Source organism: Symphodus melops, assembly GCF_947650265.1.
Source record: "Symphodus melops genome assembly, chromosome: 1".
NCBI lineage: Eukaryota > Metazoa > Chordata > Actinopteri > Labriformes > Labridae > Symphodus > Symphodus melops.
The window spans coordinates 51,285,568-51,313,024 of NC_136691.1; the positions used below are offsets into that span (position 1 = coordinate 51,285,568).

General features: G+C 43.6%; 2 protein-coding genes across 3 annotated transcripts; one reads left to right on the forward strand and one right to left on the reverse strand.

Moving 5' to 3' along the window:
• Positions 1-15,441, reverse strand: ndufaf2 (NADH:ubiquinone oxidoreductase complex assembly factor 2). Its single transcript, XM_079370681.1, has 4 exons — positions 15,183-15,441; positions 3,497-3,586; positions 2,477-2,517; positions 1-340 (listed from the first exon to the last, which is right to left on the reverse strand). The coding sequence occupies exons 1-4, from the start codon at positions 15,295-15,297 to the stop codon at positions 98-100; spliced, it is 489 nt and encodes a 162-aa protein (XP_079226807.1). The 5' UTR covers positions 15,298-15,441; the 3' UTR covers positions 1-97.
• Positions 12,562-27,181, forward strand: ercc8 (excision repair cross-complementation group 8). Of its 2 annotated transcripts, none has more exons than XM_079369091.1 (12): positions 12,562-12,720; positions 16,769-16,864; positions 17,002-17,103; positions 17,940-18,063; positions 18,970-19,051; positions 20,266-20,334; positions 20,429-20,495; positions 21,770-21,873; positions 22,398-22,522; positions 23,722-23,919; positions 25,788-25,883; positions 26,858-27,181. In XM_079369091.1, exons 3-12 carry the CDS (start codon positions 17,003-17,005, stop codon positions 26,921-26,923), a joined length of 1,032 nt encoding a protein of 343 aa, XP_079225217.1. In that variant the 5' UTR covers positions 12,562-12,720; positions 16,769-16,864; position 17,002; the 3' UTR covers positions 26,924-27,181. The 2 variants fall into 2 exon arrangements, with proteins under 2 accessions (XP_079225217.1, XP_079225216.1); XM_079369090.1 differs by lacking the exon at positions 12,562-12,720 and adding an exon at positions 15,762-15,881.
• The last annotated feature ends 276 nt before the right edge of the window (positions 27,182-27,457 follow it).

Consider the following 27,457-nt stretch of genomic DNA (forward strand, 5'->3'; position numbering starts at 1 on the left):
TCAGTTTCACGTTGTAAGCATTTATTCCTGAGGTTCTTTAATTGTATTATATCACTATGTTTTTACAACAGTCTTAGTGCATTTGGATGTTTCTGTCCTATTTTTTGGGATTGGGAATCCAGGATCCAGGCTGGAACTCGTTTGCAGTGCTGGTGGGTTCTTCGCTGATCTCCTGCTTGCCGAAGCTGCTGCTGGCCGCGTGGCCTTTGGCTAACGTCTTTGAAGGAGTCGCCACCAGACCCTCCTCATACTCCTTAGCAAGTAGAGCCAGGTCTCGCTCTTCCAACTCCTTCGCTTTCAGTTTAATCTCCTCCCTGTAAGTCTCGTTCTTCAGCAGCTCCTGTAAAACACACAAGGGGAGAGAGACGCATGTTCAAGGGATTCTGTACAGGTTATGAACTGTGGTGTAACGTCTATCTTTATAGTCATACATGTGAAAGAATGAGTGAAAACCAGGAGGACAAATACAACCTAAAATAACAACATGAATTCCCTGATATTCAAACAATATTTTTCATCAATACTGCTGCTCTATTTATACTATTTCCATTTTGTCAGATGTAAGTATGATGATAAGTGGTTTGAAAAAAAACTTAACTTGGAATCTGATTTCCAAGTTAAACTTCTTCTCTATAACATGTCAACGACTGTCCTTACACCTACTGGTGCTGGCTGGTGGGGGTTTGGTGTTTGATGTTTGATGGCGCCTAAAGATAATCCACAGAAGTTAAGTAAACATCTCATCGGACAAGTAATCCACTGTTACTACAATCTCCCTCGTTTATGGATGAGAAAAGTCTCCAAACCACTAACCACATAAAACAAGACAAAATGAAAAGAGCCACTTGTGTTTCTGTCTGTTTCTGGCAATAAAACATACTGTCGACTTCTGTGAGGACATCAAAGACTTCAATAACTTCTTAGACCTTCAGTGAAAACAATTACAAACTTTTGAAAATCCTAATAATCCACACTGCAGTCTGCAGCATGAATTCTTTATTCTGTATGTGTATTTTCACCTAGAATTGTAGATATAAAATACATTTGCACAAAAACTAATCAAGATGTCCCATCATTATTATTATTAGTATTATTATTATTATTATTATCCACCACGGTTTGTGTGGTGATGGAAATGTAAGTGTTTATTTGCTGAAGATCTAAGAAAATACACAATTATTTAGTGGAACCCACAAACTGTCCTACCAACACGTAGCTCGTGATTAATGCGGACAGTAATAAACTGTGTGTTTTGTCTGAAGGCAAGGTCCAAAAAAAAAAAAAAAAAGGACTGCTTAGAAGTCCAAAGAAGCAGTCACGAGAAGTTGCACTGGGTGGCTTCCAGGAACAAATGTGAAAAGCAGTCGAGTATGAAGTCGAGCATTTACTAGCACTGCACAAGCGTGTTCAGTTCACCTACACTGGGCTAATAAATGTAGTGCTTGGAACAGACTGGTAAGCTAACATGACAGGAGGCATTTGCAGTATAAACAACCATTTCAGCTCATGGAAACAATTACAGCCTGAACACAATCCACCAGTGGAACAGTCACCCACTTGAGCCACAGCGAGTGTCCAGTGATGTTAGCCTCTCCCGAGCTTGGGAAAGCAGAAAAAGAAGGGAGGACTGGGCATTATGCTGTTGTGTTTTGGCAGGACTGAAGGACTGGAAAAGAGAAGGGGAGAGCCATGGCCAAAAAGCCCCGCTTTGGGGAGAGAGACAAACATACTGAGCTGCTTTTCCAGCCTGTTAATGACAGGATTTAATCCAATCAATTTATGTCGGCTTGGACTGGGAAGAGAGAGAGCATGACAAGGGGTAGGGTAATGTGCTGGGAGTGAAGCCTTGGCCACATCAACACTGTCCAGCTGTCGATGGCAGCTATTGGGCAGACGCGAGGCAGAAAATTGGAAGAGAATGTTCTGGCAGCGGAGGCAGGGGATGGCATTGGCCACTGGCAGGAGAGAGGACATAGAGAGATAGAAAGAGGGCCTGGGTATTGGCCTTCCAAGGGATTTCCTATAGACCCACATTTCGCCGGCCAAATAATTTCCAGCATTCTCACATTTAAAGAGCAATAAACCGAGGGAGGGGTACACGAGGGGAAAAACTGCACTCCTTCACCATCCCCTTCACGGAGAGTGCCAGAAATAAAACACAAAAAGCTGAGATGCTGGGGGAAAAAAAAAAAAACAGACAGTAAACTAGGACATGGTGTCAGTGAGCCGCTTGTTCAGAGGCTGTCTTTGCTCTCTGTCTCGCCATCAATGCACTTCAGCTGCTGTTTATTTTAACACCTGTCCTCCAAAGTTCCCAGATTCAGTTTGCAACTGTAAGATCAAACAAATCAAAGCAGTGTCTCTGTCTCTCTCCATCTTTGCTTCTCTCCCCTCCCTTGTAACCAGTCCCCCAGAGCCCAACCATCAGCACAGCAGGGAGGCTGTGGGTAAGAAGCGGAGGAGGAGGAGGACGTACCTCGATCGAGGGGGGCACCTTCCGTCTGCCTCGGATCCAAGCTGGAGGAGTTAAGAGAGAGAAAAGGAGAGTGAGTACACCCACGCAAATAATACACCGCACAAACAAAACCTGCAGTCATATGTACAGGCTGCAGCTATAGCATCAGTGGGTAGTCAGGCTAGCTGGGAGGTAGTATCCAGGGCTTTTATTTAGTTTTGCTTCATTCTACTTCGAAACAACTACGGGGGGAAACATGCCGAACGGTAAAACTAGTTCTGCACAATATAAACTCAAAACACTGATAGTGCTTTAGTGGAAGCAGAGCAAGGCCGCTGAGCACTGTGTCTCAGCAGAGAAAGTGTGGATCGGCTCTGATCTTTGAATTTGAAAGCACACACACTGTCATTTCCCATCACTACCTCTGTCCCTCTTTCCTCCTCCTGAGGAGAGCTGTGTCTGTCTGTCATCTTTTTTTCCCCCTTCTTCTTCTTCTTCTCTTTAAGGAGCTCTATTTTGGCTGAGCTGGCTGGCTGCACAGCAGAGCAGGTTAAAGGGAACGAGGAAGGGAGAGAGAGAGAGAGAGAGATATTTTCTAACTCTTCCTCCAGCTAGCGGAGGGATTCTGGGCCTCTTTTATCCCTTTCTTATTTGCATCCTGATGAAAATGCATGAGGGATGGGGCGAAGCAGGATGAGGGGTTTAAGGTGGATAAAGCCAGTCTGAGACAGAGGGAACAGTTTGTATCCAGTTGTAAGAAATTCGAAACACTATTTTATGGTACGGTTGTATAACACCAGCAGAAGGCGTCTTTGATAAACTCATGAATACGCTTTTCCCCACCCCCATCTTGTGGTATGAAAACAGAGAAAATCAATGGATTAGACTAGGCCCCAATAGATTCTGCCATGAATTTGTTATTCCATTTTATGTGTGCAGCACTTTGTGTACTTCACTTGCTAGCTCTTATGTTAACATTGTCATTTATCCCGCAGAGTGATAGCTAAGGTTTGTAACAGTGATGCTGCAGTCCACACTTACCGTCCCACTCCATCGGTATGCTGCCTTCTGTGTATTCACATTCTGAAGGATTGGCTACCTCTACCATCCGCTTGGCTCGGACCAGTCTTCCTAGAAAACCATAAAAAGAAGAAGAAGGGGGGGGGGGGTGTAATGAATGAGATTCTCCACGATGATGCACATAAAATGCAAACAAACACAAAAGATGCAGACACAACACGCTCAGCCTCCTGCTCCTTCAGACACACAAATACACAGAGGGATGACAGCACTGTGACAGGCCATGGATGATTACCTCGTGGCCCTCGGGCCCTTCTCCTCAGATCTCGCTGAGTGGCTCCAAATCTGGGCTAAGCCTTTATGCAAATCAGCCTCCTCTTTAACCCAACCAACCACAGCCCCCCTCGCCGACAACCCTCTTCCAATCAGAGCGCTCCGGCTAACAATGCCCTCCAAAATCAACATCAAGCCGAGCAGGAGACAAAAGAGGTCAGATATCACAGAGAACAGGAGAGGCACGAGCTGCTCGGAATATTAAGTGCTCCTTTCCCTATCTGTATACAGCACGACGCGCGCTAGCAGCAAGGCCATCGCCAATTATTTTTGGTCGAATCTGCTGATTAGACAAGTTTGGCTGGCGTACAATGACATGGAGACAGAGGTAGGGGAGGTGGGGAAGGAGGTGGTTGGGGGGGGGACAATGAAGAGAGAATATGAGCGAGCAGGAGAATGAAATTATCCAGTTGTGATGTTTCTTTGTGTGGAGCTTCATATGGTGCAATAGCAAGTACGGTGTTTCTACACTTTCTCCTCACAGGTGACCGCATGTCCAGCCATCGCTCACGTTTCTCTGAGAAATGATGAGGCAGGCAAGGAGTGGGGGGTGGGGGGGGGGGGGGAGCAGAGAGAAGGAGAGAGAGAGAGAGTGATGATGCATGGCAAACATGGCTAGGAGGAGAAAAATGGACGGGCAAGGAAAACAACACGCTCCAAAACACAGACAATCTGTCAGGATTCCATCACCGTTTCTCCGCAGCTGACTGGACATGGACAAATGGAGGCAACCACGTTCCATGCACAGCGCAGACTGATGGCCTTAATGTTTACTTCAGCCATAACAGATAGCTGTGGCACAGTGACAGATGAATGATGGCACTCAAGCAGCCTAGGCCTTCCAAAGAAAAGTGGTTCTGGGTTGTCAAAGATAACAGATTTTCAGACATTGACACGTTTCTAGTAAAAATGAAACAATATCATTATGACTGTTTTCATACCATGCTAACGGAAATAGGCTACCTATACTTGTTTTTAATGACCACAAATGAAGGCAAAGTCCTCCTGGTGTGCAGGAGTTTGCAGGAGCTCATACCGTGGCCACGTTCACGTATTTGTGCAGTTTGGACAGTGAGTCCCTTCTTTTGCTCGTAGGAGAGTTTGGCTTGAAGTCTGAATGAAGATCTGAAGTCTTCTTTAAAGCTCCAATACTTTTCGATACAATTCATCATTAAAAAAAAAAAATCTTCATCCGTTTGTTCTTTAACTCAAACTAATGAGGACAAAATCTTTTATGTGCTGTTCTGTTTTCAAGCCATAAGAGGCTGATTCTTGTCCATACTTTATCCAGCCTCTATAAGTAATCAGGTCAGCTAATTAGGCTAGCATTGCTTTGGTTCTGCTTTGGCTCCCACTAGGTTGTTACTAAAGGGCCTCACAGTGAAACTTCTCTCATATCCAGGTCTGACAAAAACACTGCTTTGTCTTTCACCTTATCCGCCACGCAAAGGGCAAAACACATTCCTATGATCTTCAATTTGTTTTTTACGTGTGCTTTAAAATGTTTTCTGAGAAAGCCTCCCCACCCCCATAATAGCAGAACAAAAACAACTGCCAGCAAACAAAAGGCTGTGTTCTCCAGGCAATACTAGAAAATACATTGAACAGGTATGTTAATTATAAACAGATCCTATCCATATTTGCATTGTGTGTAGGTGGCAGCGCAGACTGAAATGGTACAATTATGATACAGTTCCCTACAGGCGGTGTGCTTAGCTATGAGCTAATGCCGAGCTAATAAGCATAAAGAGGGGCGCCCACTTTTCTCTCTTTTTCTGCCTCTCCACTCTCTGTCACACAGAAACATGGCTCTCCCCTTGTCTTGTTGTTTTTGCAGCATGACTAAAACCCATCCACCACGGCTTTTTATCCTTGGATTTGAATAACAAATACAGTATGTACATAAATGTATGAAACAAGGCTGATCCTCCCACCACATACACACTGGGAGGAGGCTTGTCGGGCTGATCGAGTTGGATCTCACTCTCTTGGTAATCGCTGATCTGGGACAACTGCAGAAAAGAAACAACAAACAGGACAAGGCTACATGCAGTAAAGAACTATGAACCTGAATGAAAAAGTCTGTCTAGTTACTTTAAAGGAAATGCTACAAAACGAAGCTAATTAAATATTTAGAACATTACTTACTTGCTTCTCATATTTATTTATTATTGAAGTTCATGTTTTGTTTCCCTTTGTTCATTGTTTTGAACCAATACACCAAGACAAATTTCTTGTTTGTGAAAAGGTACTAGGCAGTAAAACCTGATTCTGATTCTAAAGACGTGAAAAATGAGAATTACAGCACAAGTCTATACTTATCATGTGACAGCTCATAGTGCTACCTTCAACTACAATTCCTGACATTAATCCATTTATTGTTTTTCTACCAGGGACTTCGTACAGCAAACAACCAGCCTGAACATATCAACAAAGAACTTTTCTATTCACTTAATAAACAATTGAGTGATGAAAAACATCACCAGCCCTTCACGAGTTAACTGTCACGCGGTTCGTCGTGGGAAATGTTTCCTGCAACTGCTGACAAACCAGGTGCATTACAGAATGGAAACAAAGTAAAGACAGCCGGGTTACTATGACATATAACATTCAGTTTCCAATGAACCTTTTAGTGTCTAAAAATGATGAAAACAATAAACCATGTCATGACAACTTTCGATAGAGTTCCAGTTTGCCTTATATAACAAGTGTGTCAATGCACTGATTTATAGTTTGTATTTTAGGATCTGAGATGCAGATAGTCATCAAACTGACAACAGGCTTTCTCTCAGCTTCACACTTAAGCTCTGCGTGAGAGAGAGAGAGAGAGAGAGAGAGAGAGAGAGAGAGAGAGAGAGAGAGAGAGAGAGAGAGAGAGAGAGAGAGAGAGAGAGAGAGAGAGAGAGAGAGAGAGAGAGAGAGAGAGAGAGAGAGAGAGAGAGAGAGAGAGAGAGAGAGAGAGAGAGAGAACGAAAGGTGTTAGGAGCTCTCGATCTCAGTGGGCCCACTCGTGACAGGTCTGCCTTCTCATCACTCACTAGGGGGAAACCTACTTACCAGTCAAACACACACACACACACACACACACACACACACACACACACACACACACACACACACACACACAAACACACACAGGCTACAGAGTAGGCAGATTAACCTGAGGGACAGGAGCGAGGACGCTGCCTCTTACCGTGAAGGACAAACGCAGCACAGCGTTAGAGAGGGGGGAGGGGCCAGCGGCAGGAGGAATGAAATCCCACCACATAAATATTCATGAGCCATCTCACCTGTCTGAGCGCGACTCATCTGTGAGCCTAGCTGTGGAACCGGAGAGGGGGAGGAGGGAGGGAAGGAAGGAAGGAAGGAAGGAAGGAAGGGAGGGAGGGAGGGAGGAAGGACGGGTGAGGGGTTGCCTTGGCAGCCAGATGGGGAGCCAATCAAATGGCAGGTACGCCTATCCTTCCTGTTCGTTAGAATAAGACGTGATGCGCTCGGAGGGCTGCTCTTTGAACCCTGAACACACCCTGCTAAACTCCATCACCTGCTTGAACACATACCCCCACACACACACACACACACTAAACCCCCAACTTCACACATCAGCTCCCAGGTGAGTAGTGCTGGGAGCGACCTGAGAGGTTTTTTCACCTCTACAATGTCATTCCAGGTGTTTCATGCTGTCTCTCCAGTGGTGTGCTTTACTCCTGCACTCCGTCTTTGATTACAGACACAGATGTCGGGGGGGGGGGGGGGGGGGGGCATAGATTGCCAACATGCAGGTGTGGAACCCCCAAAAGAAAAAAAAAGAAAATAAAAGAAAAAATATAAACAGAATGAGCTTTATGCATGTGACTTCAACTGGTGGACAAACTTCATCTTCAACAAGCCCCGTGACGTGTCTTTCTTGGGAAACACCAACGCCACTTGTCTCAGAACAATAGAGAAGACAGATCTATCATAATGTCCGGATCAGGATGCAGTTTTCTGAAATGCACTCATGTGAAGAAGCAATACAGAAACAATACTTTGGTAGCCATATTGAAATGATGGCTGTACTACCAGCGGAGTGACCCTGAAGACAGTGCATCTGTTAACAGTGCGTGTATCTTTAAGACACAGCACTCACTACCATCTTGCACGAACCTGCACAACTGTAAAGCTCCCCCATGGGACCTTTTCTACATGCCTTTTTAAATGTTTCATTTAAGGACTCTGAACATGTAATAGAGCATCTCAGCTGAGCAGACGCTGATTGACAGAACAGAATAATCTTTAGTTATTTATACGCTGAGGATACCATGGTAACTTAAATATCACGACACAGTGAATCTGCAATAAATGATACATAGCAAAGACAATCAAATGATACATCTGGATAACCGATTAACTGAAGAAGAATATCAAATATCCCTGTGAAGGGAAAAGTGCAGGATTCATTCAGTGTCAGTTTCACCTTTTTTCACTCTTAATCTTTTAAGCGTTTCTTTTAGCGCTGTCTGACATTGTTCCTTTCTTCTTCCTTCAATCGGGCCCCTCAACTTCTTATTTAGCCAATTGACCTCCAATCACATGACCTTCATTCACCTCACTCACACCAACGTGAGGCGTCGACTCAAGTGATTCAAATTTTTCATGATTATTCAGCACATCGATGTTTTGTATTAAGAAGAGAGTCGGGGTCTTGTAAACTCTGTGTTGATATTATTCTCAAAAAGGACACATCTGTCAGGTTCTTTAACAGACAGCACCCATCGTCAGAGGACACCGTCGATGTCCCCTGTCCATAGAGGGCAGAAAGAGCTGCTTTCTCACTCTTTCTGATCCTTCCAGGAGACTGAAGTCTGGTTTGTTCCTCTCCAGCTGAGCTCTGTGCAGGAGAGGGATGGAGGGACTGAGACGTGCATGGTAATAGGCGGCTATATGAAGATGGAGTGATCCGATAAGCATCAGTGATACAAGGGCAAGCAGGTAACAACACAGTCACACTCTCCTTCTCTCCTTTACTCCAATCCCCATCCCTTGAAAAAAAAAAAAAAAAAAAATGGAGGGGATGTGTGAGGACTGTAACCATGGTTACCCATTAGCCCTGAGCCTATAGTGACGCGAGGTTTTGAGGGAAAAGGCCAGCCGTTGTTTTGCATGGGTTCTGGTGAGAGGAGGAGCTTTGGGGTAAAGTAGGCCTGATGCTGCTGCTGCAGTTTGCTTCTTTATTCAGCCCTCATTCTGTTTGTCCCTGTTGCTGTCGATCCCGCTGAGGCTTGAGCGACTCACTGCAGAACAGAGCAGAATAATTCATACAAAAGTAATAACATGCTGAAAAGACAACTCTGATTTCCCCTGTGTGTTGCTTTTAACTAAACCCCAGTGCACTCAAGGGTGGAAGGGATACTTTAGCCCCCTTCCACTTAAGACCACCCATCCTCTTGAAGTCTCTCCCCTGCCCGATGGGTTACAGAAAAAAAGGACCATGTCGAGCCAGGAAGTCAGCGTCCTTTGTGAGGCTGTGAAGCGCTGTGGACACCCTCCTCCTCCTCCTCCTCCTTCCTCCCCGGCTCCTCCTGAGGCCCATGTGTGTGATGTCCATACACCGAGCTGTCCACCCCTTTCTATTCACCCCCATCACTCTCATCCAACCCCCTTCCTCTTCCCTACACTTCCTTACTCTCTTTCTCCATTAACCTACCTCCACCTTCTCTCTCGCCCCCTCTATCTGTCTGCCTGTTCCACCCACTCATTTCACCCTCTTTCTGTCAAAAACCGTCCTTTCACTTTCACTCTCTCCATTCTCTCTCCCCCCTGCTATAATTTCACCCCATATGTCAGCATCCCCCTTGTTCTTTGTCACTCACTTACCATACCCCACCTTCTACTGTTTCCCGCCTCCCCTCGGCCTTATCTTTCCGCCTTTACTCCTCCTAGCCTTATTCCTCTCTGCCTGTCTGCTTCATTAAAATATTCAGAATTGAATAAGCAGCTGCGGGCTCCAGGAGATGTCTGCCTGTGCGTCCGTCTGTCTGTCAGTCTTTCTGGGTGAGTTTGTGACTGACAAGGAGCCCGAGGTGTCAAAACATCTCGCTGGCCATCTGACCAGAGAGAGGCATGACTGCATTGGTTTGTCACGACCGCACCAAAAGGGAAAAGGGCTTCAGATAAATGTACAGCTTTACTTGAGATGTTTTCTTACAGACTGTACAAAGACTGTCATGAATACTGGTGAGACCAAATAGAGAAACGGAAAAATACTCACGCCCTGAATTGTTCACTGGTGTATACATATACATGTATGTATATGTATATACACACACACGCACACACACACACACACACACACACACACACACACACACACACACACACACACACACACACACACACACACACACACACACACACACACACACACACACACACACACACACACACACACACACACACAAAAGGAAATTTGAATAAATTTCCCCGCTAGTTTGACTCATCGTGTCACTACTACGTGACACCTCACGTTATCGGATCGTGAGTTACCCTTCATTCCCCACGCCATGTCTTACAAAAACAATGTTTCGGTTGTGAGACAGGTGAAGTCTGAAATAGATACAGTCTAAAAGTATAGGATCCTTTTGTAACAGACCCACCAATGCCAAGTAGCAACCCTGGAGCTCGGCCCATTTCTAATGTCGCACCGTAAGAAATAAATGTGCCCGTTCCTCATTTTCAGCATTTATCTTTTCAAATGCCTTTTTAATGAAGTAGTTAAGCCACTCCATGATGTTCCACCCCGTGCACAAATAAATACACACTTGGCAACCAGTATACAGCGAGATGAGTTAAAACCCACTTGGTTTCCCTATAATGATTAAACAACCTTCATTTAAACCCCATGCATTGCAAAGCTGCTGATCAATTAACATGATTTAGTGGAGCCGCTCTGGACAAAGCGCTCCCACCGTAAGCACTGACTTAGTGTCCTACTGTAGGATAGACCTTCCTTCATCACACCCAGGGGATGACTTGTGGCAGAATAAACAGCCATTTGGACCCTCGTCTCTCTCCGCTGCGACTCTTTCCATGGAAATATGCGGCTTGAATCAACGCTCTGATGACACACAGCCATCTGTTGTTGTGTTAAGTGTGTTTGGGCATGAAGTGGAGAGAAAACACACAATCTCTCTTCTTCTTCTTTTTGTTAAACAAAGAAAATGAAAATGTGCGCACACACACACACACACACACACACACACACACACACACACACACACAGTGGGGTGATTGCACAAACACGTGAACACAACCACACAAAGTCGTAAAAAAGCACACACACCTCCTCCCCGAGTCCCCAGAGTCGCCCCATCCTGAAATAGCAGAAGTGAGGCCTTTTCAGTTTTTCACTTCATAGAACAGTGCTGGGGAATCAAATAAATAATAGACACAAAGAGAGAGGGATAGTGATAGGACGACAAGTCAATGCATCTTTCCCTGCAACAGTGTGGCACACCTCTGAAGACCCTCTGAATCCCTTCCATTCTCCACGCAGCCGAGAGGACCAATAGATTAAAACTGCATGGCACACACTGCTAAAATGAATAGCGCTAAAAATACATCCTTTTCAGTGAGACATGAAAGGAAACTGCCTTTCCCCTGTCCAGTATTGAGCAGCCATTGATTCCAAGACAAAGGCAACACCTCCTCAAAGAGGTAAGAAAAATAGCAATCATACAGGCAATTATTTTCAAATGTGCCTGCAGCGGCCGATAATGTCAGCGCGCCTCTCTTCCTAAATAAAAGGAGGGAAGGCAGGCGTCAAAGCTGCAGGCCCGCTGCTGAAGAAGCCCATCCGCAGAATGCTTTCGCTTTCATCCGGGCAGCATGACACGGCGCCCCGTGCAGTGTGAGGCAGAGCCGGGCCTGGGGGACCGACGCACACAGAAAGAGGGGAGAATATAGATTCTCTATTCAGCTCTATGGAGCGACTACAAGGCAAAGACCTTCTAAAGACCAGTGGCCAGATTGCCAGTAGCTTTCTCTTGTAGTCCAGCCACAGACAACAACCGCTGGGCCTCCACAGCCTATAGCAGAGTGCTCTCTATGGGGCAGCAGCAGCAGCATACAGTGGGCCTCTTTAGCCGGACCTTTTCTAAAGCCAGAGACACAAACTCGCCCTCCCTAGGCGTGTACTTTAGACTCTGGCTTTTTTTTCTCCCCCATTCTGATGTGCAGAAACATCTGAGGAGACGGGGATCGAGAGCTCTCTGCTGGGTCTAGCCCCTCCGCACTGCTCAACTACACTCGAGTGTTGTGAATAGAAATCTTCACTGGCCTGGCTTCAAAGGAGGAAAATCAAGAGGCAGCAATGAAGAGGAAGGGGGGGGGGGGGGACAGAGGACTAACTGGAGGCAAATAAAGAGGTCAACCTAAGGAGAAATCTGGGCAGTTGCTGAGATCCGACAGGACAGTTTTGCATGGAAAAAAAAAGTTGTCTTTTTCTTTCTCCGTTTTAGCGACCATTAACGTCTTCATAAATAGCCAACCGCACGCAGAATTTCTTACGCCCCAGTTTTCTAAAGTTAACAGATTGAGAGAGGTAGAAAATGGGAGCAGCAAAGCATGGATAAAGGTAGAGAGGGATTGAGTGAACACGAGGGATGGACAAATGAATACAAGAAGTACGCAAAGTAGAGAAAGAGAGAGCGGAGAGAGAGAGAGAGAGAGAGAGAGAGAGAGAGAGAGAGAGAGAGAGACTCCTCACCTACTTCAACCACTGCTCTACGTGCTGCAGTGGAAAGCCCTGCGGTCCATGCCTTAAGGCCCTGAGCCCACGCTTGGCCTATCAGTTTAAGATCAAAAAGAGCCCGCTTTAGCAAGACATATGGACTGAATAATGCATCTGCTTTATTTCCACAAGGCTGGACAGGGTGAGTGGTAGAAAGAAAAGAGGCAAATATGTGTGCCATATATTTCTATCTGTTCACTGATATATGAGTCTTAATGTGTGCATGCCTGTGAGGAGTTTATCAGCTTGTTTGTTCGGAACCAGTTCTTCTACACAGCCAACTCTCCACAGTGTCAGTCATTGTGATTGGACAGTGACCGTGGTAGCCTGTAGCGTGCCAGAAACTGGGCTTCTGTGATGTCTCATTTGAATAGTCTGACAGCCAGGGGTGGAGGAGCTGCCTTGTAATGAATTATAAATATGAGGTGGGCGCAGGTTTTCCTCGCAAACTGCCGAGAAAAGGTGAAGCACAAAGTCAAGTTCAGTGAGAGAGAAAGCAGCCAGAGGGCGGTCCCTCTGCAGCAAAACACCAAACACAAAACAGCGTGGTTCGGTCGTCCGGGGAAAGTAGCTCTGTATGATAACTATGACACCTACGCTAGGAGAAAGACTTATCTAAGCTGTATAGTAGTGAACCAAGAGAGGGAGCCAAACACAGACACAGGGTAACAGGATTAGACAAAAGCTGTATCATGGATGGGTGTAAACTCTGCTTAGGACTCATAATTCTGAAAGATTTCCAAAAGGTGTAATTTTTGATACCATGCGTTTTAAGGTGCAATTTAAACAATGTGCCGCATTTCGCTTCTTGGACATACATTAAAAAAGAAAGAAAAAAAGAAAATACCCATTATTGTGTGCATGGGACTTCTAGTTGTGTCGCTGTGGCATTGAAACAGGTATTTATGTTGTTTTATATTTACTTGTGCATCACGTCTCACTGTCAAATGTCACTGTGACAAGCCTTAAGTGTAGCCCTTAGCCACCAGTTCAAGGATTGCAAACCAGACGCTTCATGCCTGGAGCTGTCAAATAGTGTGCTCTTGAACCTGTGACCTGAGCCATGAGCTGTGACCTGAGCCATGGCCTTTAGTCTGTGAAGGACCCTTACAGGTATAGAAACGGGGGACGTAGGGTTTTGCTAACGATTTAAACAAAGAATAGCCATGACTTCTGAGCACTCAGTGCACAAGTGTTCATGCCTGAAACTAGTTCATGTTGCAGGCAGGGTGGGGCACATAATCACTGGAAACTTCCACAGTGTGGCATTGTTGTTGTGTTTTTGTTTTTCTTGTTGGAATGAACGACTAGAGTAGAAGTGATATCAATGCTGGCAATGCCTGCAAGCTTGCATAAACAGAGTCCAGGTCTGTCTAAAGTGGCGATGCTGTTTTGGGTTATAGTTGCCACTAATGGGTGGGTAAATGGTTATGTAACTCATTCAAATGGAATGGGGTGTTCTTCACCGTGCGTTATCCTTTACTTTATGGTTCGTGTTTCTTCTGGGGTCGTTTCAAACTAAAACATGTCGACAGTCATCGGGCTCAGGTTGGCCTCGCAGTTGTGTCGTCCTCATGTTAAATAGAGGTTTTCGTCCTGGTTCGACTCTGACACTCAGTCCCATTTCTAAGTGTTCCCATCCACTCTCCTGTCTTCGAAGAAATAAAGCCGTACAGAGCCCGAAATTAAATCTGAAAATATATTGGTGGTAAAATGATACAATGAAGTCACAGTTGCAGTCTGATGTTTTTTTTCTGCTACAAAACGCCTTCCCTTAAGCTAGGAGAACTCCCTAAAGTATTTTCTGTTTTCTCAAACTCATAAGAACCCACATGTCAGAGTCGTACTCATCCTCATTCCCATTTCTAAATGTAGTCTTTACAATCTTAGTCCTAGACAATCTGGGAGTTAGACAACACACACGTGCTGCAGAGTTTTTATTAAGCACTACAGCCTTTAATCTAGAGGAGCACATCTTTGGCCTGCGAAACAGTCTGTGACAGTGTGAAGGACATCATTGGCATCCAATCATGGATTAGCCTGATGACACAGTTCTACTGCTTGGCTTGAGGATGACACTCTGTGGCACTGCCACGTCTCAGCAGAAATACATGACCTCTTTCTAAATCCTCATCACAGACACACAACAGATTCATTTGCAACAGTGGGAGTACGAGTTAGCCTTTACAGGCTGCTGGAGCTGCCTATAATAGCACCCATATTATCAGAAGAATAAATTAACTACTGTACTTTGTTTTACAGACACTTAATAAGACACTTACAATAAGTGCATGTTCCTATTGAGATTGTTGCGCCATCTAGTGGTAGGAATAATGCACTACAAGGGTAAAGGAAAGTCAAATACATAGTAATAGGTTATTTTAAGAAGAAATCATCAATATGACAACATATGTAGATATGTGATTTAAACAGAGTTAATGATCTTGCTCATTTTACACAATGGGACAGTAAAGATAACTGTCATGGTGAGATCAGTCACAGCTTTAACTCAGTTCATACTATCGTTGTTGTTTGCATGCATGTGGACTCAACTCAGTCCCCAAAAACCGGAGTGTACAGCAGCACAGGTAGGATTTAACTCACCTGTCCATGTTTTCTGCTCTGGGATGATGTAATATTTATTCCCCAAAGTGTCTGTGCCCACGTGATCGCGTACTATCCCAAACGTCCGCCGCAGAGCTCCAAAGATCCTGCTCATGATGTCTCCACAGGGACCCGGAGGACTTTGTTTGGTCTGGATGTGTGTGTGTGTCTGTCCCCTTTTGCTGGCCTGCCTGTCCTCTCGCTGCTGGGTTGTTTATGAAACTGCTGCTGGGTTGGGGAAGAGAGAGATAGAGAGTCAATAAACTGATTTGTGATTGGAGGATTATATTCGACCGACCAATCGGATCATGCGTGGTAGGAAATGACGTAATTTTCCAGCATGGCGGCTCATTGTGTGAAGCTTACTGCGAAGCTAGTTGGATTCGTGGTAAAAATAAACCCTAAACATGAAAGAAGAGTACAATATTTACTTGTAAATAACACGTACTGCTAATACGGAAGCTCTGAACATCAGCATGCTTGTTTCAACTCGCAAATGTGTTGTGAACATGAAAAACTTGACCCAGTGAAAACAACATGCTAACGATGCAGACGGCAGCGTCAGAGTATTAGTATTATACTATTCACCTTCTAAAGAGAACAAAGCTTCACATCAGATTCAATGTTGGGATTTTTGACTGCAAGACAAGCTGGTCTGGATGACCCTCTGCGTCTGAGGCGTGCAGAGTCAACAAGAAGGTGAGGAGGACAATAACAGTGTCAACATGAGATTGTAAACAAACCTCCATGTTTGTTTGGAGCCTTTTTAGGATATGTTAAAGTCCATGCAGAGTTGGAAAAGCTGCAGGCGGAATAAAGTTTGAATAGGCAATATATAATCTCAATACTTGTTTTTTTGCTAGTTAGGGAAGTTTAGTTATATAAGGCTGTTCAGACAAAAAGCAATCTACACAAAGTGCTTTACAGACATAAACAGAGAAATACATTAAAACAAAGCTTATGGAAAGAATGGAACAGAAATTAAGGAAGCAGAGCAAAAGAAAGCTTGTGCATCATTAAAAGACAAAATAATGTAAATTAACAACTATAACGTGTTGCAGTAAGGCAGAAAGTATATTTCTCATGGATTTTTTTTAAATTCTTTTTGATCTTCCCCACTGATTGTCGAGGAAATGATCAAGACTTGACTCCACCCAATAAGACTCCTTAGACTCAGACGGTTTATGTTGATGAACGTTTGTACATCAGATGAAGACTCGAGGAAACATGATTCATCATCACACTTGTGGTTCAGTGTCATGTTCAAACATAACTGCTTCAAAGGCTCTGCATGTATTCAAAAAGACATTATCATTATAAGGGTCATGTCACGTTGACCCATCTCGACTAATCTGTGACGTCAAGCAGCCTGGAGTGAACAACCCGTTTTCCCAAACATCCTTTTAGATATCTAGAAGAGCTGTTGATTCTCTCCAAGCTGTCTTTGGTCTCTAGATAAAGCTGAACTGTATCAGGTCTGACTGACATCAGCAACAGTAAATTAACATTACACATTAATTAAATAATTACATAAACGCTATGACACTCATGTGAAGCTCTTCTTCTCCTGTCTGTCTGTCTTTCAGGGTCCTCAGTCTGAAGTTGAATCCTGACAGAGACGTGGACAGAATCCATGGAAATGGCATCAACACCATTGATATTGAAGCAATAGAAGGAAGATAGTATGTTCACTTATGCCTATATGTTACTGTTACTGAATGCCAAATAACCACACTAAAGAAATCTTCAAAGATATACTTAATTTGAACATTTAGCGTTTAGTACACACAGAGCATGTTTAACTGTCTGTTTTGTTTAGCATGTTGTCTGGCGGAGCAGACGGAGTGATCGTAATCTATGACTTGGAGAACTACGGCGGGAAACAGCAGTACACCTGCAAGGCAGTGAACACAGTAGGCAGGTTAGTGGATCTCCCTTTTACCGTCTTTGTCCACACGAGGGCGCCATTGCATAAAAGTCTCCTGACACTAAGTGTTTAAACGCTTGTTTGTCCCATTAGTCTACACACTAAACATAGAAGGGAGAGGACCTGAAGCCCTGTGTTTCTCCCATCAGGTCATCTTTAAATGTTGATGTGAACATCACTATCCTACTATGTTGTATTGCAGACTTGAACACGTTGCTCTCATCTGATCTGATCTTCTTGCAGATGGCTATCAGAGGCCATGTAACCTCAAACTGTCATATCAAAATGTATACTGTCTTTGAAACACCGAACACAGAGGTCTCCAACCTGGCAAGCAAGTCGCAAGCTACTTGTACTCCCCTTATGTTTGCTTTTGCTGTGTATATTAGCACATTTTAATATTTATATATGCTTACCTTTAATGGGATTTCTGACACTGCATGCTGTCGACCAGGGCATTTTAATCTGGTTAGAGAGATCTAGTGTTGTACTAAGTAGATAGAGTTTGCTCGAAGTGAGGTTTCGTTTATGCATAGGGTAGATTCTTTTTGTTTTCTTTCTTTTGTTTTTTCATCTTTTGGATTTGATTGGTGGGCGACTTATTGAGGGCTCCTTGTTGGAGACCCCTGATTTAATATGACAGCATGGATCCACATGAGTGAACCAGACTACGGGAACATGTTGCGCGAGGCTTTGTATTGTGAATTTTACTTCTTTGTTTTTTTACGCCGAGCATGATAACTGTTTTAATGTGCTGTGTGTTTGAAGAGCGACTTAAAGGATCAGTGCAGCTTTCTAGTCAAATATTTGTCTTTGTCTCCTCAATAAAGGTCGAGTCGGCATGTGCACAAATTCAGTGTTGAGACGGTCCAGTGGTATCCATATGACACAGGCATGTTTATCTCCAGTTCCTTTGACAAGACCATGAAAGTCTGGGACACAGAAACATTGAAGGTAATGAAAGTCACTGACAGACTTTTGCCCTCAGCTCTCTCTCTCTCCCTCTCTCTCTTCCCCTCTCTTTTCTATTTTCTGCTTCATGCTTCCTACCTTTCTATGCCACACAGTCCCATATGGCCGGCCCTGGGCTGTGCTAGAGTTACACTGGCACCACGGTTACCTCAAAAGGTCAGGGAAGGGACAGAAAGGAATCAGCCGACCATTCGTCTGTTTGTTTCTTTTCCTGTGTCCACACACACACACACACACACACACACACACACACACACACACACACACACACACACACATTCGGAGCCATTAAATTATTTATTGTGGTTGTGTATTTGCACTTTATTGTGTGTTTTTCAATGTAGTGCACATCGAGTGTGTTTGTATGTGTGGTGTTGTTGTGCAAACAGAGCCTTGTGTGTGTGTGTGCCCATTGGCTGAGTCTGTGCTGGTGCTGGCACACACTGACAGATGGGGCATAGAGAGGCTTTTTATACTTGCTAAAGAATTTGCATTGTGACCGCTGCTGCTGCTGCTGCTGCTTGGGGTGAGCTGCCTTCTGAACTCTGAGCTGCAGTGCCCTCCATCTCTACTCGCAGTTCTTTTTATTTATCTGATCCCTTCTCTGACCTTGTTCCCATGCTGTGTTGTGAATTTGTATGAAAGTATCTCAGAGATTCTGTTTGAGGTCAAGGATCTATCTTTTATCATAAAACGAAGATGACGGTTCAAGATAGATTCAACTTCATTGCACATTTTCCTCACACGTTGTATATTGCACACCTCGTGGTGTTAGTTTGAATGTGACACTGACCATGCAGGTAGATGATTGGCTTAACTCGCTGACTGACCCTGACCCTCTCTTTTTGTCTTCCTCCACCTCTGTTCTCTCACTTTGTGATTCCTCAGCCTGCTGAAGTCTTTGAGTTTGAGGGCAACGTCTACAACCACCACCTGTCCCCCATCGCCAGGAAGCACAGTCTCATTGCAGGTGTGTTAGATAGATAGATAGATAGATAGATAGATAGATAGATAGATAACAAGACAATATAAAATGGAATACAGTAGAAAAGCACAAAAAATGTACAAAGTATAAAAGCTAAGAATAATATATACACCGGGATTTAATTTTAAGATTCCAACTAGTCAAAAAAGTGAGGGATTAACTTTTTGAAAGTCATGTTTAACTGAATGTAAATATACTTTGCTTGAGTAGATGAACATGTGCAAAAAACAGTGAGGACAGTTGTAAGTGAAGCTAGAGGTTGTTTCAACGTTCCTCCCCCTTATCAGTGAGTGCCAAAAAGTTCATCAGTCATCCTGTCGGTCATCAGTGTAGAGCCCCAGGCAGTGAACTCCATGTTTCCCTGCAGCAAGCCACACACAAAGCCCCTTCCCCGAACTGTTGCTTTTCAACACAGGTTATGAAATGACATGAAGCTTAAGGGGACAGAAGTGGTACAGAAGCTTGTAACAAATGGTTTCAGGTTCAAAGACGGATTTCTTTTTTGAGGAAAAAAGAGAGAAGGAATCTAGGTGCGTCACCAGGCAGGACCGACAGGTTACTCATGGCTGCTGAGAACTCACAAATGCACACAAAGGTGCGCACGCAGTCTCTCTGACACGCCTTTCTCCAAGTCACAGACGGTCACAGTGGCTGTTTTTTTTTTTTTTGTTTTTTTTTTTTGAGTCTTTCGCTCTCGGTCGTCTCACAAATGCTGGTCAAACAGGTTTCAAACAGCCTTGCACTCGATCAGTTCGTCCAGGAAGATGCTTGAAGGGGGATCTGTTCCTGAAAAGCACAATTAGCCCATTCATTGTGGGTGATTTTAGATACTGAATGACAACCAACATTTGTTTGATGTCACCCTGCCCTCCTTTCATGTTTACATGCTCGGTGAGTTAGCCCATGTTAATAAGGAGTTTGTATCAGTGATGTGTCTGATTACCACACCTTATCTGTGAAACCTGGAACTCGAGTTTGTACCATGAGGAAGCACCTCTCCCTGAAACACTCATCGGTGGCAGATTATACTCCCATATTTGTAACTGTCTGTAAATTAGGATGGTGTTGATAAGATGAAATGTAATATTGCACAATGATTAGAAGATTCCTGTCCTCATGAAGTAATCTCTGTCTTTAAGAGGCGCCTAAAGGCCGCCTTTTGATCTTAACTGTTAACTTGTTTGTCCTCTTGTTCTCAGTTGGCACCAAAAACCCTAAAATCCAGCTGTGTGACCTGAAGTCGGGTTCAAAGATTCATGTTCTTCAAGGTTAGCTAAGTACAGACGAAGGATACAAACATAGTTTTGTGTTTGAGTGTGTGTTTTTTTTCTTCTATCATGAACGATAACTTTTGTCCTTTAGGTCACAGGGCAGAGGTGCTGTCTGTGCGGTGGTCGCCCAGATATGAGCACATCTTAGCTTCTGCCAGGTAGGCTGCGTTAACTGACAGTATTTCATTCCTTATTTCACTAGACAGAAAGGTTTCGGCTCGTGACCTTCAACATCACCCCGTTAACAAGTAATAAACAGACAGAAAATTAAAACAGCTTCATACAAAAGAAAGACATGCGTTCATGAAGCTGCAACCGGCAGTTTTGACAATTGAAGTGAAAAATCCTTGAGGCTCACCCCAAGAGCTTTGGAAGTCATTGACAAGTAGGCCCGACGTCACGGTTTGTCGTAAGGCCTAAAACCCGCCTCAGCTCCAGCTCTCAGCACGTCGTTAAATTGACTGAAAGTTAGGCTGAGACACAATTTCCAGCATGGTAGCCGCTGTCGATGAGCCTCTAGAGCCCCCCTACTATAACAGATGGCTGACGGCACTCGGACTTCGTCTGTTATTGTTAACAGTCTGTGGTGGAGGTCAAGGAGCTGTTTGTACATGAAGGCGAAACATTTGCTTTATGTAAGCGAGATAGCGCATGTGACGCATGTATTAATCATTAAAAGTCTTTGTTTCACCGGCTGAGTAAATATAACATCCCCACCCCGTGTGAAGAAGGTCCTCTGTTCGAAAAGAAGTTCTTTAACGACTTTGATTGAAAAAAGGGCCAGGAGCAGGGGCTTTTTTCTGAAGCCATCACTTTGAAAAGGCTTCTTTGCTTGAGCTTTAAAAATGTAGGCATCATGTTTACCTAGTGCATTAAGATAAAGCCGTTGGAATGTTGTACTCATAGTGAAGTTTGTGATCCACCATGACTTTCCCACATTCACATTCACAGTTGGGAATGTGGAAAAAGTCTAAAACTTGTTCTTGTCATTGACCTCCCACCAATCTGGTAACACTGCGACGCCAAGTCAAGGATAATACCACCAAATAGCTATCGAAAAAAGCACTGAAGTAGTCCTCTCAGTACAGCATATGGCATTATCTGTCCCCAACCTGCTTTATGCTACATTAGACCTGCTAATTAACCAAGTGGGATCGATGTGCCGCTGTCCCTGCAGACCATAAGTGGTTTTGAAAACAACAAGCACAGAGAGGCACCAAGAGAAGTGAATGTTAATCTATGACAAAGGAGCATTTCAAATTCCCAACTGAAAACTGACCTGAAAAAAAAAAAATTGTTGTTTATCAAACTCGCATGAGTCGTACCCATAAACCCCTGAGATACATAATGGAATGACCATTCTTAGTGTTATTTACAAAACCCCTATGTGAGAGTGTGAAACTGTTGTATTTCTACTCATTTTCCCTCCAAGTGCAGACAGCAAAGTGAAAGTGTGGGATGTGCGTCGGGCTTCTGGTAGTCTCCTTACTCTGGACCAGCACAACGGAGACAAGTCAAAAGCCTCCTCCGAGGCAGGTACTGTTACCTCTTCCCTTTTCATCTTCTTTTTTCTCCACAGCATTGCATCAGTGATCCATAGTGGGCAGGGCTCTTGGTAGAAGTGTAAGACTTTGTTTAAAGAAGGCACTGACGGTTCTGAAGTCTTATGTGTAAACAGCTTCAGATGTACCTGTAATGCTGGACAAAAAAAAAAGTAAAAAATGATTGTGACAAAAAACAACATGTATTGAACTACAATGAAACATTAACAAGAAATGAAAGTTAGTTTCACAACAACGCGTTCCTCCTATCAGCCGGGACTTTCAGGTTCCTCAGGTTAACACAGGAGAGCTTGTGTCTATGTGGAGGAGAGGTTAACATTCTGCACATACAATAACTGTTTTTCATGCATGTGCCAAGTGGGGATGCTAGCCAAAGGAAAACAGTCTCCCACAGCTGCTGTGTAAAATGACAGGAGACAAGGGGTGCGCTAAAAGTACTGCCACTGGAAAGTATGCACTGTTACTCCTTAACTGCTTGTCCTCGGTGTGTGTTACCAGTGAACACGGCTCATAATGGCAGAGTGAACGGCCTGTGCTTCAGTGGAGATGGCCTCTATCTTCTCACCACAGGGACTGATGACAGGATGCGACTATGGAATAGTGCCACTGGGGAAAACACACTGGTAAGGAGGATTGTGTGAGTGTGTTTGTGAGAGGGGAGTGAGCCTCTCTACATGAACACTTTGGTCAGCTCGAATGAAAAGGGTCATCTTCACGCTGCATAAGATCAGTGAAGGATGGAGCAACATTTGAATGAATACTCCCAATGTCCAATGATTCCTTGCAGCTTGTTTTTTTTGTCATAAGTTCGGAAAAACGGTTCTTAAGTGGTCATCTCTAAACACACGTTCAATTTACCTAACTGTCCTGGATCTTGTGTTCTGTTAAAAAGTTGGATTGGCCAATTATCGCTGTTTAGAAATGTCTTAATTTAGTTTGGGGTCCTTGTTTTTTTTTTCTGTTTTTTTTTCGGGGGGGGGGCAGCGTTTACCACAAACCAGACCAAATTTGCACACACCTGCTGCTACAGGCCACTGCTTTGAACCTTTCAGTTTTATGTGCTGAATTAAAGTATTCCATGTTCCTGAAACAAACGAGAGTAAAAAATTTATTCATTCTTGTCTGTCCAGAACGTCAGAGACAGTAAGTCACTGCTTGTGTAAACACTCATTACCACATTCTTAAAAGCTGAAGTGCACTTCCATCACTCTCAGATTAGGTGTCAGCGTGATTTCTTGTCCTTTGGGCTACCTAAAGGTCCTGCTGCTTAACGCAGAATGCTGCTGTGCAAGTTGGAAGTGTGACCGGATACCAAGCACTAAACCCTGCTCTGACTTTTACGACCTGTTGTCATTGAAACCAATTTGGAATGTGAACCATTGTCAGATTGTATTTGTTTTAGTCCGTGCCTTAGGACTACAGATGTCATTCTAATGTGCTAATTCTGGTGTATGGACACCGACTTGTATTGCTTTAATTTTGATTCATGTCTATCTCTAAATCAATAAGATCAAGAGATACGTTTCTCTCAGTCAACGAGTCATTTCCTGCTCGACTGTAAATTAAAACTGTATGATATTCTGAAAAGCAGTTTGTAATGTAATTTTATTAATACATGTATTAATAATCTGTTTTATTCCTGACGGTCTCTTTTGCTTTAGTAGGTCATAAAGAGACATCAAAATTAATTCCAGTCTTTTTCGTTATCAGCTGAAACCTCCTCACATGAGCTTTAAATTATTAAGCGTTGTTGGAACGGTACGCTCGGACATGTACACGCATGATCTGAACCACGTGTGTGTCGTCTGTGTTCACCTCACAGGTCAATTACGGGAAGGTCTGCAACGACAGCCGCAAGCGGCTCCAGTTCACGGTGTCGCGCGGCTGCAGCCCTGAGTTTGTGTTTGTGCCGTGCGGCAGCTCCGTGGCCGTGTACGCCCTCCACACAGGAGAGCTGCTCACCATGCTGAGGGGTCACTACAACAACGTCGACTGCTGTGAGTTCCACCCAGACTACCAGGTGAGAGAGTGTTTCCTGCGCCTGGCAGGAACACCCAGCGTTTCCTTCGTTTGTGTTTCCACCTGTAACCCAGACGACCTGACGAGAGCTCAGTTTCTTTCTTTCAGCTTTAGTTTGAATTCCTGTTTGAACTGATGTCACTGATTAGAAATTTGCAATCACCATGGCAGCCTTCAATGCACCACTTCCATCCACACAGATATTGTGGTTGGGTCAACATTTCCTGAGTTATACTGAGCTGCTATGCAAATCCAGACATTCTCTCTCTGTGAACCCAAACACTGGTCTCGTTCACATGGCTGCGATACGCCCCCCCCCCCCCGTATCAGTTTCGCTCCACCCTGGAGGTCGAATTCAAAAGCTTGCGTTTTCACCCCCGTGAAACACCGACGCCGTGTGAACGAAAGGCCAATCCGATACTCAACTGTAGGTGTGAACTCGAGTAGTAGCCTCGAAGAACTCATCCAGTAATGCTTTCACACTCACAGCACAGAAACAGTGTCCTCGCTTCTGCTTCCTTACAGTCAAAGATCAGAATTATTTGGCTTTTTTTCTCAGTAAGCACGGCACATAACCTGCCACTATCTATAAATGTAGCTGAGTAACATGTGGTAACCAATCAAAGAAAATTTTCTTTTACGCCAATACAACTGTTATTCCGCCCATATTTGATTATTTTATATGAACGATTCGATATGAACACAAGTCAGCGGCTTACAGATCAAGCGAAACTGGAAGTCAGACACCAAAACAACACTTAAAGATCCAGGGTTTTTTTTTTTTTTTGGTTTTTTTTTCAGAATGAAATATTCTGTTTAACGGTTCAGAACAATGACCTTCTGTGTTTGTTTATATGTCGGCTTTTTATGCGGTTTTATAGCACATGCGTTGTACTATCTTGCAGGAAATCCTTTGTCTCAGCACTCGAGCCGTCCTGCCGTGCTGCTCCGTGCTGTGCACTGAAAACGCAGCCTGTTAGTGTTGACGGATGAGGATGCACAGAGACGTGTTACAGAGCAGAGCGCATTCACAATGCACAAACAAAACTGATGCATTATGGAAAAATGATCATCTCCCATAGAATTTTAACCCATAAAGAAAAACCTGTTTATTCCTGTTGTATTTATGATGCCACCTAATTATGTTATAGGGCTTTAATGGGGAGCAGCCATCCTCCAGTGGCCTCTCGAAGAACGGCAGTTCTTTTTGCACCCTGCGCTGGCTTCACTTTTCAACATTGCCGGTTGGCTGCTTGTCTCTGACATATTTCCTGGGGTTTCCCCTGGAATTAAACTAAAGGCCGTTAAGGAGGAAATGAAACAACAGACTGGATTTATTACACATCTCTCCAGTTATGAACACTGGAGAAAGTTTCAATGCTACGTTCCACACCTTTTACTATCTGTTGTTGTGCTGGGAATCATCTCAGTCATTTTTTATCTTTGCACTAGCTGTACATAGTAATCACAACACTAAAGTTTCACCATGAAGTGATGGTATTCATGGTACGTTCCTCCCACACCCTCGTCGTTGTTGAGTGTTTACTTCCGCTGCCAAATGTGGGTTTTACATAAATAAGATAAGAATGTGGTCCGGCAGCTTGTCACCCTGCAGAGTTGAAGTAAAGTTATTTCTTTTTTGTGTGGCCTCTAATCAGATCTGCTAACTTTAAACAACCTCATAGCAGGCAGAACATGTCCTGAGTTTGGTGGATGTTTTTTCAACTTGTTAATTGTTTTGCATGTGTTTCCCATTATACTTCTTTGCCACCTGCTGGTCTTTTGTATTTGCCTTAAGGTGAAGGTTATGCTCATTGGATTTCCCTCATGAGTCAGAACTGAGGTGTCCTTGTTTGGCTTCATTGACAGGAGCTGTACAGCGGAGGGAAAGACTGTAACATCTTGGCGTGGGTTCCTGTCCTCCGGGCCTCAGATGTGGAAGAAGAGTCAGACAGTGCAATTAAGGTACAAGTCCAATAAAACAAGACCAAAGTACAATAAAACAACCACGAAACACTGAGGAATCTTACAGAGCGGCACATTTCATTGAAGTCTATCATTATCATTATATCAGCATTCACAATGAATCCATCATTAAAATATCTGATGTAATCAAACAATGGTTTTTCTATCAACATGTGCACATTTGACCAATTAGGCGGAGTCTTAGGTATGATGTCCATGCTTTCTGATCATTAGCTTTTTTGGATTTTTGTTGGATTTAATTGGGGACGTGTTGCAAACACGAGCCGTGTGTAAAACACGATCTGCAGATAGACAGAGACTGTGTGATGCAGCTAATATGCACTCTTTCATTTTTATCATTACACAATCCAGTAATATTAACCACATTATTGTCACATATTGCAGGCATTTTTTTTTACATTATTTGGTATCCAAAGTTCCATGCTTAGGATTCAAGGAGATGAATTGATGTCTTGTAAATTTTCATTTGATTCCTTCGTCTTGTGACATCTCGGCTCCCCCTCACTTGTCTCATTCCAGTTCAACAAGTCGACTTCTTTAAAGGTGGACTGTGGAGTTTTGGTAGAGAAATGTGAAAGTTGGAGCAGTTGTTCATAACTCTCCACACAAACTTTCCTTAGAGGAAAATGTTGTCCCTGGAAAACTGTTTGAAGCTCAAATGATGGGCGGGGGGCCCGTAACGGTGAAACCGTAACTCTCCTGGTTTCAGTTGCAGGGACTCATTTTTTCCTTTGAATGAAGTGTGTGTATTTATTTCAGAAAGTAGTGCAGCTTGAATCAAGAGAACTCAGCAGTATTTCTATCAGTCATTAAAATTCCTGTCACGTCAATTTGACAGTGGTGTGTGGTTACCTTGTTATGTTTACTCATACTGTACATTTTTTCTACCTGTTGGATTTAATGAAGAGTTGCTTAATTAAGACTTCATGAACACCTTCATGTTTTCTTTACAGAGTGCTGCAGACCGGCCCTCGGTGAACCCTGCCTTTCAGGATGCATGGAGCAGCGATGAAGATTAATGATGGTGTTTTGCATGTGTGGATAAAATGGACATGCAGCTGTTTGAGCATGCAAATGACAACACATGCTTCACCTTTTTAAAAAAACAAGTCGGGGACACCTGCAGGAAAGCTCTCCATGAGTCATCTTGCAGACAAAGATGACGGCCTTATTATTAAATGTGTAAATAATTGTTTTATGAATTGAGTTTCTTTTTGTACTTTTCATATAAAAATGATTGTTGTTTTGTTGTTTCATTAAATATACAGTAATTCCAACATTGTCATGGCTATGATGAATATGAACTTTCATGCTGCAACACTTTTCCTAACATATTTAAAAACTATTTTGAATTCATTAATAATTCACAGTGGCCACAAAGGGTTTCTGCCACACTTTTTAAATTTCATGTCTGCGCTTTTCATTCTTTGCCGGGTCGATAGATGTACAGATATACTGTTTGCACTGATGCATCTGTTACAATACTGAAGGTCAAAAATGTTTTTAATGATAGATAGATAGATAGATAGATAGATAGATAGATACTTTATTGA

What these genes read in the sequence shown, in the direction of transcription:
- ercc8 (XM_079369090.1), top strand. Translation starts at nt 15,805, where the DNA reads ATGTTGGGATTTTTGACTGCAAGACAAGCTGGTCTGGATGACCCTCTG. An exon ending in CGTGCAGAGTCAACAAGAAG is followed by an intron (nt 15,882 to 16,768) that starts GTGAGGAGGACA and finishes TCTGTCTTTCAG; the next exon opens with GGTCCTCAGTCTGAAGTTGA. An exon ending in AGTTCCACCCAGACTACCAG is followed by an intron (nt 23,920 to 25,787) that starts GTGAGAGAGTGT and finishes CTTCATTGACAG; the next exon opens with GAGCTGTACAGCGGAGGGAA.
- ndufaf2 (XM_079370681.1), bottom strand. Translation starts at nt 15,297, where the DNA reads ATGAGCAGGATCTTTGGAGCTCTGCGGCGGACGTTTGGGATAGTACGC. An exon ending in CATACCGATGGAGTGGGACG is followed by an intron (nt 2,518 to 3,496) that starts GTAAGTGTGGAC and finishes TAACTCCTCCAG; the next exon opens with CTTGGATCCGAGGCAGACGG. An exon ending in AGGTGCCCCCCTCGATCGAG is followed by an intron (nt 341 to 2,476) that starts GTACGTCCTCCT and finishes TGTGTTTTACAG; the next exon opens with GAGCTGCTGAAGAACGAGAC.